General features: G+C 28.3%; 2 protein-coding genes across 7 annotated transcripts in view; one reads left to right on the forward strand and one right to left on the reverse strand.

Annotated features, from left to right (window-relative positions):
- LOC107438829 (putative dimethyladenosine transferase) lies at positions 1 to 1,446 on the reverse strand. Its single transcript, XM_016051208.5, has one exon. It carries the CDS (start codon positions 1,009 to 1,011, stop codon positions 91 to 93), a length of 921 nt encoding a protein of 306 aa, XP_015906694.1. The 5' UTR covers positions 1,012 to 1,446; the 3' UTR covers positions 1 to 90.
- Mad (mothers against decapentaplegic homolog 1) overlaps positions 1,408 to 14,439 on the forward strand; it is a 27,287-nt gene continuing 14,255 nt past the window's right edge. The window contains exons 1-6 of one of the 6 annotated variants that reach the window (XM_087157881.1): positions 1,408 to 1,545; positions 2,283 to 2,349; positions 4,698 to 4,948; positions 10,858 to 11,029; positions 11,900 to 12,160; positions 13,127 to 13,222. In XM_087157881.1, coding sequence (XP_087014007.1) covers positions 4,718 to 4,948; positions 10,858 to 11,029; positions 11,900 to 12,160; positions 13,127 to 13,222 — 760 coding nt within the window. In that variant the 5' untranslated portion in view covers positions 1,408 to 1,545; positions 2,283 to 2,349; positions 4,698 to 4,717. Of the gene's footprint in view, positions 1,869 to 2,282; positions 2,350 to 4,697; positions 4,949 to 10,857; positions 11,030 to 11,899; positions 12,161 to 13,126; positions 13,223 to 14,439 lie in introns of all 6 variants that reach the window. The other 5 variants (XM_016051207.4, XM_071180287.2, XM_071180286.2 and 2 more) reach the window with 5 other exon arrangements.

A 14,439-nucleotide genomic window follows, 5' to 3' on the forward strand; every position in this document is an offset into this window, starting at 1 on the left:
TTTTGATAAAAACAGATGGAAATGTATTTATTATTAACAGACAATATATTTTTATTCATGCCACAAACAATTATATGCATGTAATATCATTTATGAAAAATGAAGACCATTTGAGTTAAACTCATGCATCAGAAGTAAAAAGTCATCTATGTCCATTGTTCTTGGTCGCATTTTGGAAAAATCGTTTGTATTCAAAACAGCTTCAATTTTCTCCTTCATATCAAAGTCTTTAGGAACTTCAATATTTTTTAAAGCACAGAAAACTTTGTAATTTTTTTCCATCATTTCCAAAGTCGACGAATGCTTGAAAGCAGCACTGATAGTCTTGTTCTTGCGAACAAATAAGATTCGTAGCATACCATCCCATTCTTTGAAATTAATTGGAGGTGGAGGGTTACGTGGTTCCAGTCTTACTACGCTCGATTCAACTTTTGGAGGTGGTCTGAAGTTATTTTTCCCAACCTTCATAAGAATATCGACTCTCGCAAGCAATTGAGTATTTACTGATAGACGACAATATACTTTACTACCAGGTTTGGCGACTAATCTATCGGCGAACTCTTTTTGAAACATTAATACAGCACACCTGAAGAAAGGTCGATGTAAAAGTAATTTAAAAACAAACGGGGAAGATATCTGATAAGGCAAATTCGCTACACAAATATCAAAAAATGGTAAATTGGACTTCAAAACATCACCAACCAAAATTTGAAGCTTGTGTTGTACTGGTGTGCACTGAACTCGTTTTTGCAACTCTGCAACCAGCCGTGTGTCAATTTCGCAGGCAATCACTTTCTTTGCTTTGTCTAACATTTTCATAGTCATATTACCAGTACCTGGTCCAACTTCTAGAACCACATCGGTCGATCTCAAGGCTGCTTTTTCAATTATACTGTTTATTACTAAAGGATTTTTAAGAATATGTTGTCCAAGTGTAGTATTGAACTGAATACCTTGCTTTTGAATTGTTTCGTGCTGTCTTGATTTCTTTTCAGATTTTATTTTTGGCATTTTAATTTGGAAAAATAATTTCTAAACTAAAATTGTCATTACACGTGTTTGTTTATTTTTTAAAGGATTACAAGAGCTTATTTCTGCTTAAAACATCTATATGCGTCTATAAAATAATACAGGGTCATTCTCATCACATGCGAAAAATCAGATGCGATTAAGGTCATTCGGACGAGAACCCGATTGGCGAGCATTTCGCAAGTTACCAATGAAGTTCTCTTCGGCAGCTTCAAATTTGCATCTGCCTTTTTATTTGTAGGCAACAAGAATGGGCACTAAATCAGATTTTTTTTTCTTGATTTCTACTGAAATTTGCTTAAATGTGAAGTAGTTTTAATTAAACTAAAAACGGCTCGTCATTCATTAATAATAATAAGTCACAGTTTTTTTGCTTCCAGCTTTTTGCCACAGCTTTTTCTCTCTGCTATTTGGCAATAGTTTAAGCCCTGGAGGTAATAATAAAAAAAAACAAAAAGAGCGAAATTCCCGACAAGCTGTCGCCACTGAGAATTTCAGACGCCACTAATTTGAGAGGTAATTCCATTTAATTTTTATTTTTCTAACTCATGGTTCTTTTGAAAATTTTGTTTGTTTTCCTTGTGCATTTATTGGCTTTCTGACTCAATAAAATTTGAAGCAGCTCTGAAGTAAAGTTTGTTGAAAATAATGTAATGTGTTGCTACGATTGATACAATTAGTAATAAAAAAAAGAGGTGAGGCTGGACAATATTACCCTTGTTCTGAATGTGAGTAATCAGATGAATGACGTAAGCTCGTAGATTACTAAAACTTTAAACAATATATTATTTTAAATTATACTAAGTAATATCATCTGAATGTATCAAATGTGTTTTTGTGTAAGTATTAAATAGTTGTTTTATTTGAGGAAAGCAAATAAAATTATATTTGTCAAACCAGTATCAATTTAAGTTTTGTAGACTAACATAAATTTATACTTTTATGTTACTTAGGTTTGCATAAATTAATAACCACGTGTAATAAAATTACATTTTGTACTAAATAAGTAATGTTCTACTTTCTAATTTTTTGTATAGTTCTGTTTTTACTCTTGTGCTTAATTTTAATTAAAACTATACCTATTCATTTATCGAGGTCAGTTTCGGAATTAACTCTGGAATTAGGTACTATTTTTGAAAAACGAAATTTTGTTAAACTATTACTAGGTTGTCATGTATAAGTTCACTTTTATTAAAAAGAACAGTTATAATTTTCTCTTGTATTGTATTAATGAATTCATAATTTGTTTACAGGTATCAAAAATGTGTCAACAGCAGAATTCAGTTTTTTAATTTATATCACCATTTTATTTATTATTAGGTAAGTACAATTATGGCAAATTTTATAATCCTTGAATGTTTCAATGACTCATCAACACTTGTTATTATAACATATCTATTTAAGGTGCATTTGTTTATTATTAGTGCTTTGAAGGCTGTAGGGCAGGGTTGCCAAATTTTTTTGATCATCGACCCCTACATAATTTTTCGAAATCTCCATCAATCCCCATAAAAGTAATTTTCTGTTAATTAAAATAAAACTCTATTAGATACTGTGTTTGTACATTTATGATTTTGATTACATTTTTATGATTTTGAACATTTATTAAAGTAATAGTAGTGTAACAATAGTTTTATGAAAAATATATTAATGTTGAAATATAAATACCTTAATATTTATGAAATTATAAGTAAGTAGAAATGATAAGTAAAGTAATGGCGGATTTATTGCTTCGTAATCAATGACATGAGCAAAATTGGTCAATTTTAATCTTAAATCCCCTCGAAACTCTACATTTAATTTATTTTTGTTCTTAGTTAAGATTGAATTTACGTGACTGAAACTGTCTTCAACCATATAGGAACTTGGAAATGCTATCATAAATGGCTGAGCTATTTCGTAAAGTCTTACATATTCTTGCATTATATTTGTCTAAAATTTGCTTATTGTTAAATTTTTAAAAAGCGTCTTTGCTTCAAATCCCCATTATAATTCAGCAAGCTCATCTTTCAGGTTGATGTCCACGTTTTCAATTTCAGCAGAAAATGGCACAGTAATCCAATCAGGGATGTCAATGTTTTCCAAATCTTTAAAACGTAGTTTATAATCGTCGCTCAATTTTTGAAGATTACCTGTATATATTTCCAAGTCTTTTTCTTTTATTTCTAATTGTCACATATCTGAAAAATACTGATAATCCTTCGACAAATCGACCCTTCCGGTTCGGATCGACCCCCGCTTATGTTAAATAGACCCCTGGGGATCTATATAGACCACTTTGGCGACCTCTGCTGTAGGGTGACCTGGGGTAATTCATGATCAAAAAATGCAAACATCTAATTTTTGGAAAAAGCTATTCAAGATAAAATTTTAATATTTACTGGAAGTTTGAGGTTATATGAGATGAGTCCTGTGCTACCTTTGTTTGAAAATCTAATTAGAATTTAAATGATTTTAAGTTTTTAGTGATCAGGAATTACCCCTGCTCTTGATCATTTCTGGGGTAATTCCTGATCACCAGTTTTTATAGTGAAGGGGCTGTTTAAAAATAATTATACAATGGTAATTGACAAATAAGACATCAAGATCAACCAAATAAACAAAAAAGATATGTTTAAGCAGCAAATAAAACGATTTGTTTAAAAAGCAAGAATAAAGATTAACACTTTAAATTTTCCAAAAATCATCGCATCGTGCCATACATTTTAGGCAAGCAGCCAACTCATTCTCGTGTTCTGCTGGAATATAAGAAAGAGTTCCCACATGGGTTACTTTTGCTAGATTTTGTAACTTCGTTAGATGAGAGTGTAAAGTTAGGTAAGGTATTTTCTTTTTCAATCCTTAAAAGAAATTCTCTAATTTTGCTTTCTAGAAGCTTAGTATCCTTTTTAGGCTTATAATTTCTCACCATATTTATATTAGGCTACTTTGTAAACTTAAAAATTATTCTAACAATGTACACACATAAAAATTAAGATAGAAGCAAGGTAAGACAAACCAGAAATGGTGCAAATCAGAACACATTTGTCTTGTATACAGTTAAAAACAAATTTTGTGATTACAGTTAAAATATATTTTACAGTTGTTCCACTTAATAAATATGAACTGTTATTTAAGAAGAGACAATTAGCTATTTTTAATGCTATTTATAAAAAGAAATGACAATGATCAGGTATTACCCCAGTGATCAATAATTATCCCATCTGTAGGGGGCCACATTTGATATAGTTTCCTGTAATAAATTAAAATGTTTACGGTAGATGTGAAACAATTAAACAAAAGTTTACACTATTTTCATATCAGAGAAAAAGAAAGTAACTCAAAATGTTTATTATTACGAGAAGGAGGGGGATCTTTGCAGAAATGTGCACATTTTGAAACCCATCTTTGAAATGGAAAATACAGAAAGCAGTTTAAAAGATACTTATTTTGTTAGATTAAACAAAAAACTATTATTAAGTAAATGTAGTTATACTTTAGTAAAGTGTACAAGCATTCTTGTCCATGTCTCAAATTTAAAAAAAAAAGAAATTTTTTTTAAATAAAGCTTAGGTGATCATTATTTACCCCAGTCACCCTATTTCTTCTTATTTCAGAGATATGCATACTTTTATTATTGATGTTATTATGAATGACATTAATTTTTCAATGACTTTTCTTTTGTTGTAGGATCTCTATAGAAATAATTATGACATCATTAAATAGTTTGTTCTCATTCACCAGTCCTGCAGTTAAAAAATTATTAGGCTGGAAGCAAGGAGATGAAGAAGAGAAATGGGCTGAAAAAGCTGTCGATTCATTAGTAAAAAAATTGAAGAAAAAGAAAGGTGCAATAGAAGAGTTGGAGAAAGCGTTGAGCTGTCCTGGCCAACCTAGCAAATGTGTTACCATTCCAAGGTCATTGGATGGTAGATTGCAGGTATAACCAGAATCTTCTCTTTCCTCTTTTTTTTATTCCAGATATTTTGATCTGTTTCATTTTATTCTGTTCAGGGGTCTGTCCAGGCCGAATTTACTACCATTTAACGGTACCTTCACAAATTCAACTTTAGGAGAAACGGTAGTTTCACAAAATACTTTTCCTTAAAATTTTATTTTTGTATCCCTTAAGAAATGATAAATCCATATTTTTGTGTTGATTTTTAAATAATATTTAATTTTTTACAAATTATGTCTGAATTTTCACAAAATAGGTACCTCTCAGAAAAACCTCGACAGACCCCTGCAGTTGTTTATTTTACTTTCTAGGCATTAAATTTCAGTTTTTAAGGTACTACTACTCTGACTAATCACTGTTTTGTTAACAAAAGGGCATTTTAGTGATCAAAACCATAAAAGATTGTTGAAAAGCGAAACAACAATAATATGTATTCAAATTAAGGTTGCCATAAAATTTCAATGGTTCTACTGTCTGCATATCATTAAGATAAGACAAATATAGTGAGAAATGTTTCCAGTATGAGTGAAGCATGTTTCACTTAATATCACTAACAATTCATGTTTGTATGAAGCTGGCTTTCAGCACTAAAATACCATTTTTTAGGATTAAAACATTTGAGGAGTTCCCTTTTACAGAAATTCTGTGTAAATCATTCTAGTGAATTTTATGTCCCATGGACTTGAAGGTTTGTTGAATTTTCTCCAGATTTTGCACATAGATGCTTCCTTTGGAGAAAATATGGAGATATTTTACTAATTTAAACTTACTCGCCAGCCTTGAATATTTTGACGCCCACAGCAAATGGAAATTTTGCACAATGGTCTTAAGATAGCCAGAAATGCCCGAAATTTCCAGAAACGTGTTGTGACTGTGGACAGTGTTGGTTTAAACCAGTGTGGTTAAATTATTAAGTCTTTACTATTTTAAAAACATGTATATATATATATATGCAGTCATTATGACAATTTTACTACTTATTGTTATTCTATTATTTTCCAGTATTTTTTTATTTAAAAAAAAATCTATCTTTACATTTTTATACTTTCCTTAAGGTTTGTATTGTATTGATTAAAAATTATGATAATTTTTAAACTAAATTAATACTATTGTTATGTATTATTTACAGCTAAACTATAAATATTGCTGAATTAGGGCGTTCTCATGTATGCTGACAAAAAAAAAAAAAAACGGGGAATTGTGAGAATATTTGACTAATTTTATACTGGGATGTAACAAACAGTGATTAGGCCGATTATTGAATATTCGGCGGCCGAATAGCAACATTTTATTTTAAAAAGATAAATAATTTTAATAAATATTTTTTACATATAACTAAGTTTAGTCAATATTGAAAAATAATCAAAACTTGGCTGTTTTATTGGTATTGGTGAAGGAAAAGAAAATTTAAGAAAGAAATTTAAATTAATAAAGATAATTAGATATATTTGAGATAAATAAAAAAAATGGACCAACAGCTAATTAAATAAAAAATTAGATTTGTAAAGAAGTTGAAAAAATGAGAAATAGAAAAAAATGTCTTAATTCTAAATCTCAATGCTAAAAATATTTTCCCTCAAATAAATTATTCATTAAACGTAAAAAGAGGTAATCTCTATCAGAAATGCTGCTTCAGAAACACCATTTAAAAAAACTGATTATATGCAAAAGCAAAACAGAATAATAAAAATTGTTCTTAATGTTTGGAAGAAAATTTTAGAGCTAAACATCTCAGTTTTCCGATTACCGTATTTTCGAGAAAGATTGAAGTTTAAAGTCTAATAACAGGGTGGCTACCCACCTGGAATTATCGGGGAATTTTTTTATACTGGAAAAAACTGGAAAAGTCAGGGAAATTTAGATTAAAGCCTAGAAAAATCAGGGAATTTTAAAGAAATGGAAAGCTGGAATTTTTCTCTTAATTTAAATTATTTTACCATCTGTTATATCCACTTTTATTTAGACGTAGAAATATCAACTCAGTAATACTTTTCTTGTGTTAAAGTTCTCTTCATTATTACCCAGGGCTAAAGAGAATAGAAGGGCTGGTTCACTCCTTTGAAGTATCTCTTGCCGCGCCGATCCTCTGACGTCACTCTAGTGACGTCACTTTGGCGCAAAGCTCGCACTTTTACTTCAAGAACGGAGCGTTTGGCCTTACTAGCTCTAACTAATATTGGATCATTTCTTTTTGCGAGATATTCTAAGACATTTGTTATTTTCTATAATGACTTTCCTCAGTTTTTGCAGTGAATTTACAAGAATTTAAAACTATTATCGAAATGCCAGTTTGCGCGATTGCAACTTGCAAAAATTCTGATATAAAAACAAAAGGAAAAAGTATAATTTCTTGCGTGTTCCCTAAAGTAAATGAACAACTATGTAAAGAATGGATTCCGAAATGACACAGTTAATATAAAACCGCAATACGTTTATTCTGTCGTAAAGAACTTTTATAAAAATTCATTATCTAAATAGAAACCGCCTCGCTACTTCATAAAGAAAGGCAGGTGAAAAGAATTAAAAAATAGATAAAGTCAAAGAAAATTAAAATGTAAGTAAAAAGTATAAATAAAATATATAGTATATAGTTGAAATTCTCCTAATTTCATAACATATTTTTTAATGTAGTTATTCTAAATATTTATGATTTTTTTTAAAAATTATATTCTCTTTAATTTAAATATCTATATATTATATCATCGTAAATTTAAATGTCTATAAACAATTGTAAAATTTCTGATGTCATTATGAACCTAAATTATTATTTTGTTTCAGTAATTAGCGTTTAAGGTTGATGTTTCCTAATGATTAAGTATGAACAAATTGCTATTAACGACATATTTTAAAATCAGGGATTCTAAATTTAACTTAACTTATCTTTATAAAAGAATATGTAGATAAAAAAAGTGTCGATATATGCCTTCATTTTTCTTAATAGTTAAAGTTAAAACTGAACTTTTTAAAATAAAGTATTTATCGTGTCATTTTCACCAACTAGCAAAACATTTTTATAAGTTTAAAATGGTATTTTTTTAGTATAATAACCAAAAAAGTTTTTTTTGAACTATGTTTATGAACGGAAATAATGTGTTAATTACGTAAAGTTTGAAGGCTAATAACCAGAAGAAGTCTAACTTATTTTTACAAGAGAAAGATGCAAAGTTATCATATCTTTGCTTGCGATCTCCGAGATCTGTAGACACAGTGACGTCATGAGGAGGGAAATCGTAGCTTCAGCTCTAAGAGCGGAGTGAACTAGCCCTTGTATTCTCTTTAGCCCTGATTATTACCCTGCTAAACTAGAATGCCATTTCAAACTCTTTGATGTTGGGAAATAAATGAAGAAATCTTTGATCTCTTTGGAGATTATGGCACTATGCAGTTTAGGAAGGGCAAAAATACGGTGGATGTAGAAGAAAGGATTAGGATATTTGCTTCTGTTTATAAATGTAGAGTTTTTTTTTTTAATCTTCTTTTTGTCTGTGGGCTAAATTCTTTAATTGTTCGAGTTTGTTCAGATGCTTTAGGGGTATTTTTTTCTTTTAGCAGAATTATTCAAAATGTTTTAGTATTTTTTACTTCATAAAATTCTCCAAAATATAATTTGTTATAATTTAATTAGAGATTTTATCTTGCACTCTTTTTCTGAAATCTTTTGTCCAATGAACTATTTTTTCTCAGCAAAGCCAACCAATTGCTAGTAGCAAAATTGTTGCATTAATGCTGATTTTTTGGATTTCATGATAACTTTTATTTTGATGTTTCCGAAACTGTTGTCCTTTTACCTTAAAAAGCTGACAAAAATCAAGGAATGTATAAAATAAACATGTTAAATGATATATAAACTTAGAATAGAAAGATTTATTTATGTTTGTTTATTAGAAGGAAGGAAAGCAAAACTTAGTTTTTTTTTTGTTCTGCACTGTTCTGCTTTTGACTGGTTTCAAGTTAGGCTAATAATAGAGTTAAAAATTGTCTGTCGTAAATTGTCTGTTGTAAAAATTGTCTGTTGTTAAAAATTGTAAAAATTGTCTCAATGTGCTTTTTTTTTATGAAATTTTTTATTAGATATAAAGTGAATTTTTTCAACATTTTTTCCCATACTTAAAAAAAAAGAAAGTTTTTTATTCCATGATTTTTAAAATAATTAAATTTAAGAAAATTTTGCTTAAATATGAGTTTTATTTATATTGTTGTAAATATATTACATTGATGTTAATATATTACATTGTTTTTAATATACATGGCATAGATAAAATGAGTGATTTTTCGACTAACCTTTATAAGATGGAAAATTTTGTAAAACATATTAATCTGACTATTACAAAAGGAAATAAAAGACAATTTGAATGTAAAGAATCTATTTAATTGAAAATTAATATTTATATTATCAAGATTAAAATTAGAATAATTTTTAGTCATTATAATGGTTATCAGTAACTTAAATTTCTATCCATTTATAAAAATTTACGTCTGACACTGAAGTAAAAAATTTAATATTTAAACATGCTGATCTGGAAATTTTAAGATTTTTACTAGAAAAATCGGGGAAATTTGAAACCTGATTTGAGTGGCCAACTTGAATAAAAACATCTACAAGGAAATCATTTTGAAAAAGAAAAAGCCAGATGGAAACCAAGACAAAAACCATTCTTAATTTTTAAATGAAAGATTGAAAGCTAAAAATCTCAATTTAACTTTTTCACATTGCCCTATACTTACGAAAAAAGGACCATAAAGGAATAATGTTTATTAAATAAGCTCTTTAAAAAATGTTTTTATAATAAAAACACTCATAAAAAGAGTTAAACTAGAAAGCTATAGAAAATAAAATAAAAATTTTGCTTAGTAAAGTAATTCGTAAAGTCTATTAAAAATGTGTCCTTAAAATGCCGCATTATAGTTCTTACAGAAAAGCAAGTAAAAAAAGTTCTCAATTTTAAAACAGTGTTATAAACAAAAAAATTTACCTGCCTGAATATAATTTTTGAAAAAATAAATAAGTATGGTTCAGTTTAAAGTAACCTAGCTTCAAATCTTCAAATTTTGCTTTTGTCTTTTAGATCACAAACTAACAAGATTTGAAGTTTAACAAATATGTGTAAAAACAATTTCTAATAATGTATAATGGAAAATAAGACTTAAAGTTTATTTTTTGTTAAATTTATATAAATTTTCCCCAAAGAAACACTCAAGAAATACTTTCCCAAGTAATACTTTGTTGAATATTTGGCTCATTGAATATAAGAGTTCTTAAGAATTAAAAATTTGAAAAATGTGTGAGTGTGTTTTAAAAATTTTTAATTTTAATAAACCTTTTGGTCAATTTCTATCAAATTTTGTCATTTTTAAATTATGTAGTTTAAAATAAAGTAAAAGTTTGTGTACGGTACAGCTCAAAAATTTTTCAATGTGTAATAATTTTTATATTTAATAATATAGAGTTCCAAGAGATACGAAATACTAAAAAAATTGAATTAATCTAAAGGGTTTCAAACTTATAACCCATCCCTAATTGGATCATATTTTTCACATTGTGGCTACCTCCATATTTTGAGGATTAGAAATCAAAAACTTTTGAAAAAAATGCATGTATATTTAGAAAAAGTAAGTCCTATTTCGTGACTTAAAATATAGTCAACTCTGATTTAATTAGCATATTTAAAGTTACCTCCTTCAAAAAACATTAAACTTGCGTCTCAGTACGTGATAATTCGATCATAAGTTATTGAGATGTTCAAAATACATTTTTTATATCCGTTACCATACATAGACGAAAAATTCTCAATTTAAAAACCACTTTGTTTTTGCACTTATTAAGACTTTTTTTTTTTAACGTTCTCAGCTGTTTTACATTTAATAATATATTCAATAATTTTTTTTAAAAGGTTTCTCATCGTAAGGGTCTGCCCCATGTGATTTATTGTAGAGTATGGAGATGGCCAGATCTTCAGTCACACCACGAGTTGAAACCTTTAGAATTTTGTGAATATCCATTCTCAGCTAAACAGAAAGAAGTCTGTATCAACCCATACCATTACAAAAGGGTAGAAAGTCCTGGTAAGTTTTTTTTTTTTTTTTTTTTTTTAAGGTATCCTACTAGTTTCTACAACTTTTTTTTAATACATTGATGTAAAATTTGAAAAACTAGTTTGTTTTATGTTTTATAAATCTAGCAACAACAACTAAAAAAAAAACTTTGAGGATTTTATTTAGAAGGCAAACATCTTGTGATTTATTTTATTAAAATATTTTTTTAAATCAATTTGCTTTTAAAAATTAATTATAGAGAAGATTTGTTAAATTATTTTTGCATGTGCTTAATTTTTTAAAAAATTGTTTATATTAAAAGAAGTTAGTATTTTTAATGTAAATGCTTAAATTTTCATTTCAATTTTTAACTTATAAGAAATTGAAATTTTTATAGCCTAATTGGAGAAAAAATTCTTTCAGAATTGTCCATTTATTTTAATTAATAAAGATTATTTTGAAATTATTATAATGCAGTTTAAAAAGTTCAATCAGCAGTAAGTGTACGGTTAAAATATTTTTAGTTGTGCAATTTTGTATGCAAAAAAATACTGTTCATTAGTTCACTCTAAAATTAGTTGGTAATTCTTTTTGTTTGTGCTTCTATTTTTACATTTTTAAAAATGTAATAGAATTAACAAATTAACAATCTTTTTTAAAAATTTCAATCCCAGTAAAGTCATTAAAGAATCATGAATATCATGTAAGGTAAAATTATTTATTGTATTGATATATATCTTTTAGAGTAAATGTTCTAAAAAATAATCGAATGGTTAATGTCTCCTTACTTCATTTCTATTACTGCTTGTATTTGAAATATTTAATAATTAATTCATTAAAAATTATTTGCCGAAAGTGCTTTAAGGCCTTTTTATTAGTGTTAAGCATTTTTCATTTTAGTTCTACCTCCCGTGCTGGTTCCCAGACACAGTGAATATCCACCTGGTCATCCCATGTCCAATCCAATGGCTTCATTGTCAATGTCAGTGAATGTTGGACAAAACAGTATGTCTGACCCAACAATGCCTCACAATGTTAGCTTTTCCCCTCAAGGATTTTCATCCTCAAGTTCAAATAACAATGCTCTGTCTTCAGGTATCAGTGTTCCATCTCCACCCACCAGTCTCAGCTCTGCTCCAAACAGCCCATTCGGATTGTCAGGTAAATTATTCATCTCTCTAATTCAACCATGTAGCTGAAATAGCCATTGATACATTATTGAAAACAATCAATTTTACTGGGGTAGTTTTTGTGATTCTCACTTAAATTGGTGAATGTGTTCTGATTGGGGCAGTAGAAAATATGGTGCTTCGCCTGGGAGTGGTTCTGTATTTCAGGCTAGTAATGGTATGATTTTTTTTTTTTAAATCTAGTACTGTTAAAAAGATTCATCTCTTGCCTGTAATCAATGATATTTTTCAAGTACACTAAAAATATGATTAATAAATAATTTATTTCAAATACCAATCTAATTCACTTCACATTTAGTGAACCTACTGCATTATTTTCCCTCTGCTGCAGAGATAGGGTTCTATTGTTGCTGTAACAATAAAAATAGTCTAAAGCTGTTGAAAGAGTATCATTTATATTTCAATCGTCTACACATCTGAAAGTTATCTTTTAATTTCATTGTCTTCGTTAGGTGTGAACTGTTATAGCTCACAAGAACCCAACTACGAGAAATATAAATTATAATTCAGTTTTATTTGAATTGCTCAGCCAGAAGAAAGTACTTGTAAATTTGGATTTTTGTGTGCAGTTTTTTTTACGGAATTTTTTTTTTTTTTTTTGAAATCCAATATCTTATTTTTAAATCTAAGATCCAATTTGCAATATTCTTATCTAGTCTGGTATTTGCAGAGAGTGCCCATGAAGAACAGGCTGTGTGTTGTTTGTGCCTGTATAGATATATATCAAATTTATTGGTGATAATGTATAAAAATGAATTATTATACATACGTTTCTTTCCAATAACTTCGTAATTGTTGAAATAAAAAGAAGAAAAAAATTAAGATCAGCGTGTTAACTTCTAATTTTTTTCTCAACATATCCAAATAAATATTTAGAAAGATAGTATTTGACATTTAAAGTGGTCTTTTTACGATTGTTATAAATTATTTATCCTAGCAGAAACACCTCCACCAGCCTATAGCCCTCAAGATGATTCACAACATGGAACAGAAAGTAATCATCAGTCTATGGATACTACCTCTATACCATCAGGTTTGTCTTTCTTTTATACTTAAGACTTGTTTAATTCTAGATGGGGTGGTTAAAATTGTTTTAATCCTCCCTTTTCTTCATTTTACAAGATTACTTCCAACTTAGATTTTAAATTCAAATTAAATTTATTAGAAAGTTATCAGCTTTTGTATAAAGAAAAAAGCTGTGACTAAAAAATTATGTGTCTCTTTTTCGTCAGATTTGTTTTTACTGTAGTTCTTATTATTTTAAGTGTCATAATCACTTCTATTTTAAATGATATTTGAGCAAGTTTAAGGTTTTTCATTTAGTTGGTCTAGAGCAGGGGTTTCCAACTTACATGAGGCCGGGGGCCGCAATTAAAAACACCAGTCACATGGCAGGCCACAACTTTATCAAAATTTTATATAGGACTCTTTTATGTTAGAAGGAACATTAAATATTGCTGTCAGATTTTTATAAAAGTTTTTTTAATATTAAAAAAAAAGACAAAATAACAAGCATTACAAATAATGCTAAAAAATTCTTGAGCATCTAAAATTAATTTTCTTCTTTTTTCCGCCCATGCGATATTCAATTCAAGGAATTTAGATAAAACATGGTATTCATTCCCTCTTTTATGCACTATAAAATTTACTAATGAAAATAATTTCGTCTAAAATGAGTGGTTTCAAAAAGCTAAATTGGAGAATCTCTGATACGCACATGCTAAATTATATTCACAAAATAGAAATTAAAAAAAAAAAAAAAAGAGCAACATACACGATTATTTTTGTATTTGAATAAATATTTTCTTGGATGCAAAACCTGAGAAATAATTTTTTTTTGCACCCTTGGTATGTTAAATTTCACAGATGACAAAAAAAATGAGTTTTTTTTTTTTAGCAAGAAAAGTATTTTAAGCCCTTATCGATTTTTTACGAAAATTGTCCGCTATGAAAACTAACATATTTTAGTTCGCGGGCCACAAAAAAAGGCTTCGAGGGGCGTATGCGGGCCGCCAGTTGGAAACCCCTGTTCTAGAGCATGAAAATTTAGCTTTTTATTATTTTGACTATTTATTATGTTTCCTACAAATTTTTCAATTTAAAAAAAAACTTTAAATAAGGTTTCTTTTATTTGTACTTTTTGTTTATTTTTATTGTAATGTTTTCTAGATTGATTGGGTATTGTGAGTAGTAAGTTAGCCAAGGTGTCCCCCTATTTAGTTTTCTCTAAATTGTATATGTGTTTTTAAC

This window comes from Parasteatoda tepidariorum, chromosome 1 (genome assembly GCF_982258835.1).
Source record: "Parasteatoda tepidariorum strain Cologne lab strain chromosome 1, Ptep-v5.0, whole genome shotgun sequence".
NCBI classification, from domain to species: domain Eukaryota; kingdom Metazoa; phylum Arthropoda; class Arachnida; order Araneae; family Theridiidae; genus Parasteatoda; species Parasteatoda tepidariorum.

Excerpts from the sequence above, each read along its gene's own strand:
- LOC107438829 (XM_016051208.5), bottom strand. The coding sequence starts at position 1,011 with ATGCCAAAAATAAAATCTGAAAAGAAATCAAGACAGCACGAAACAATT.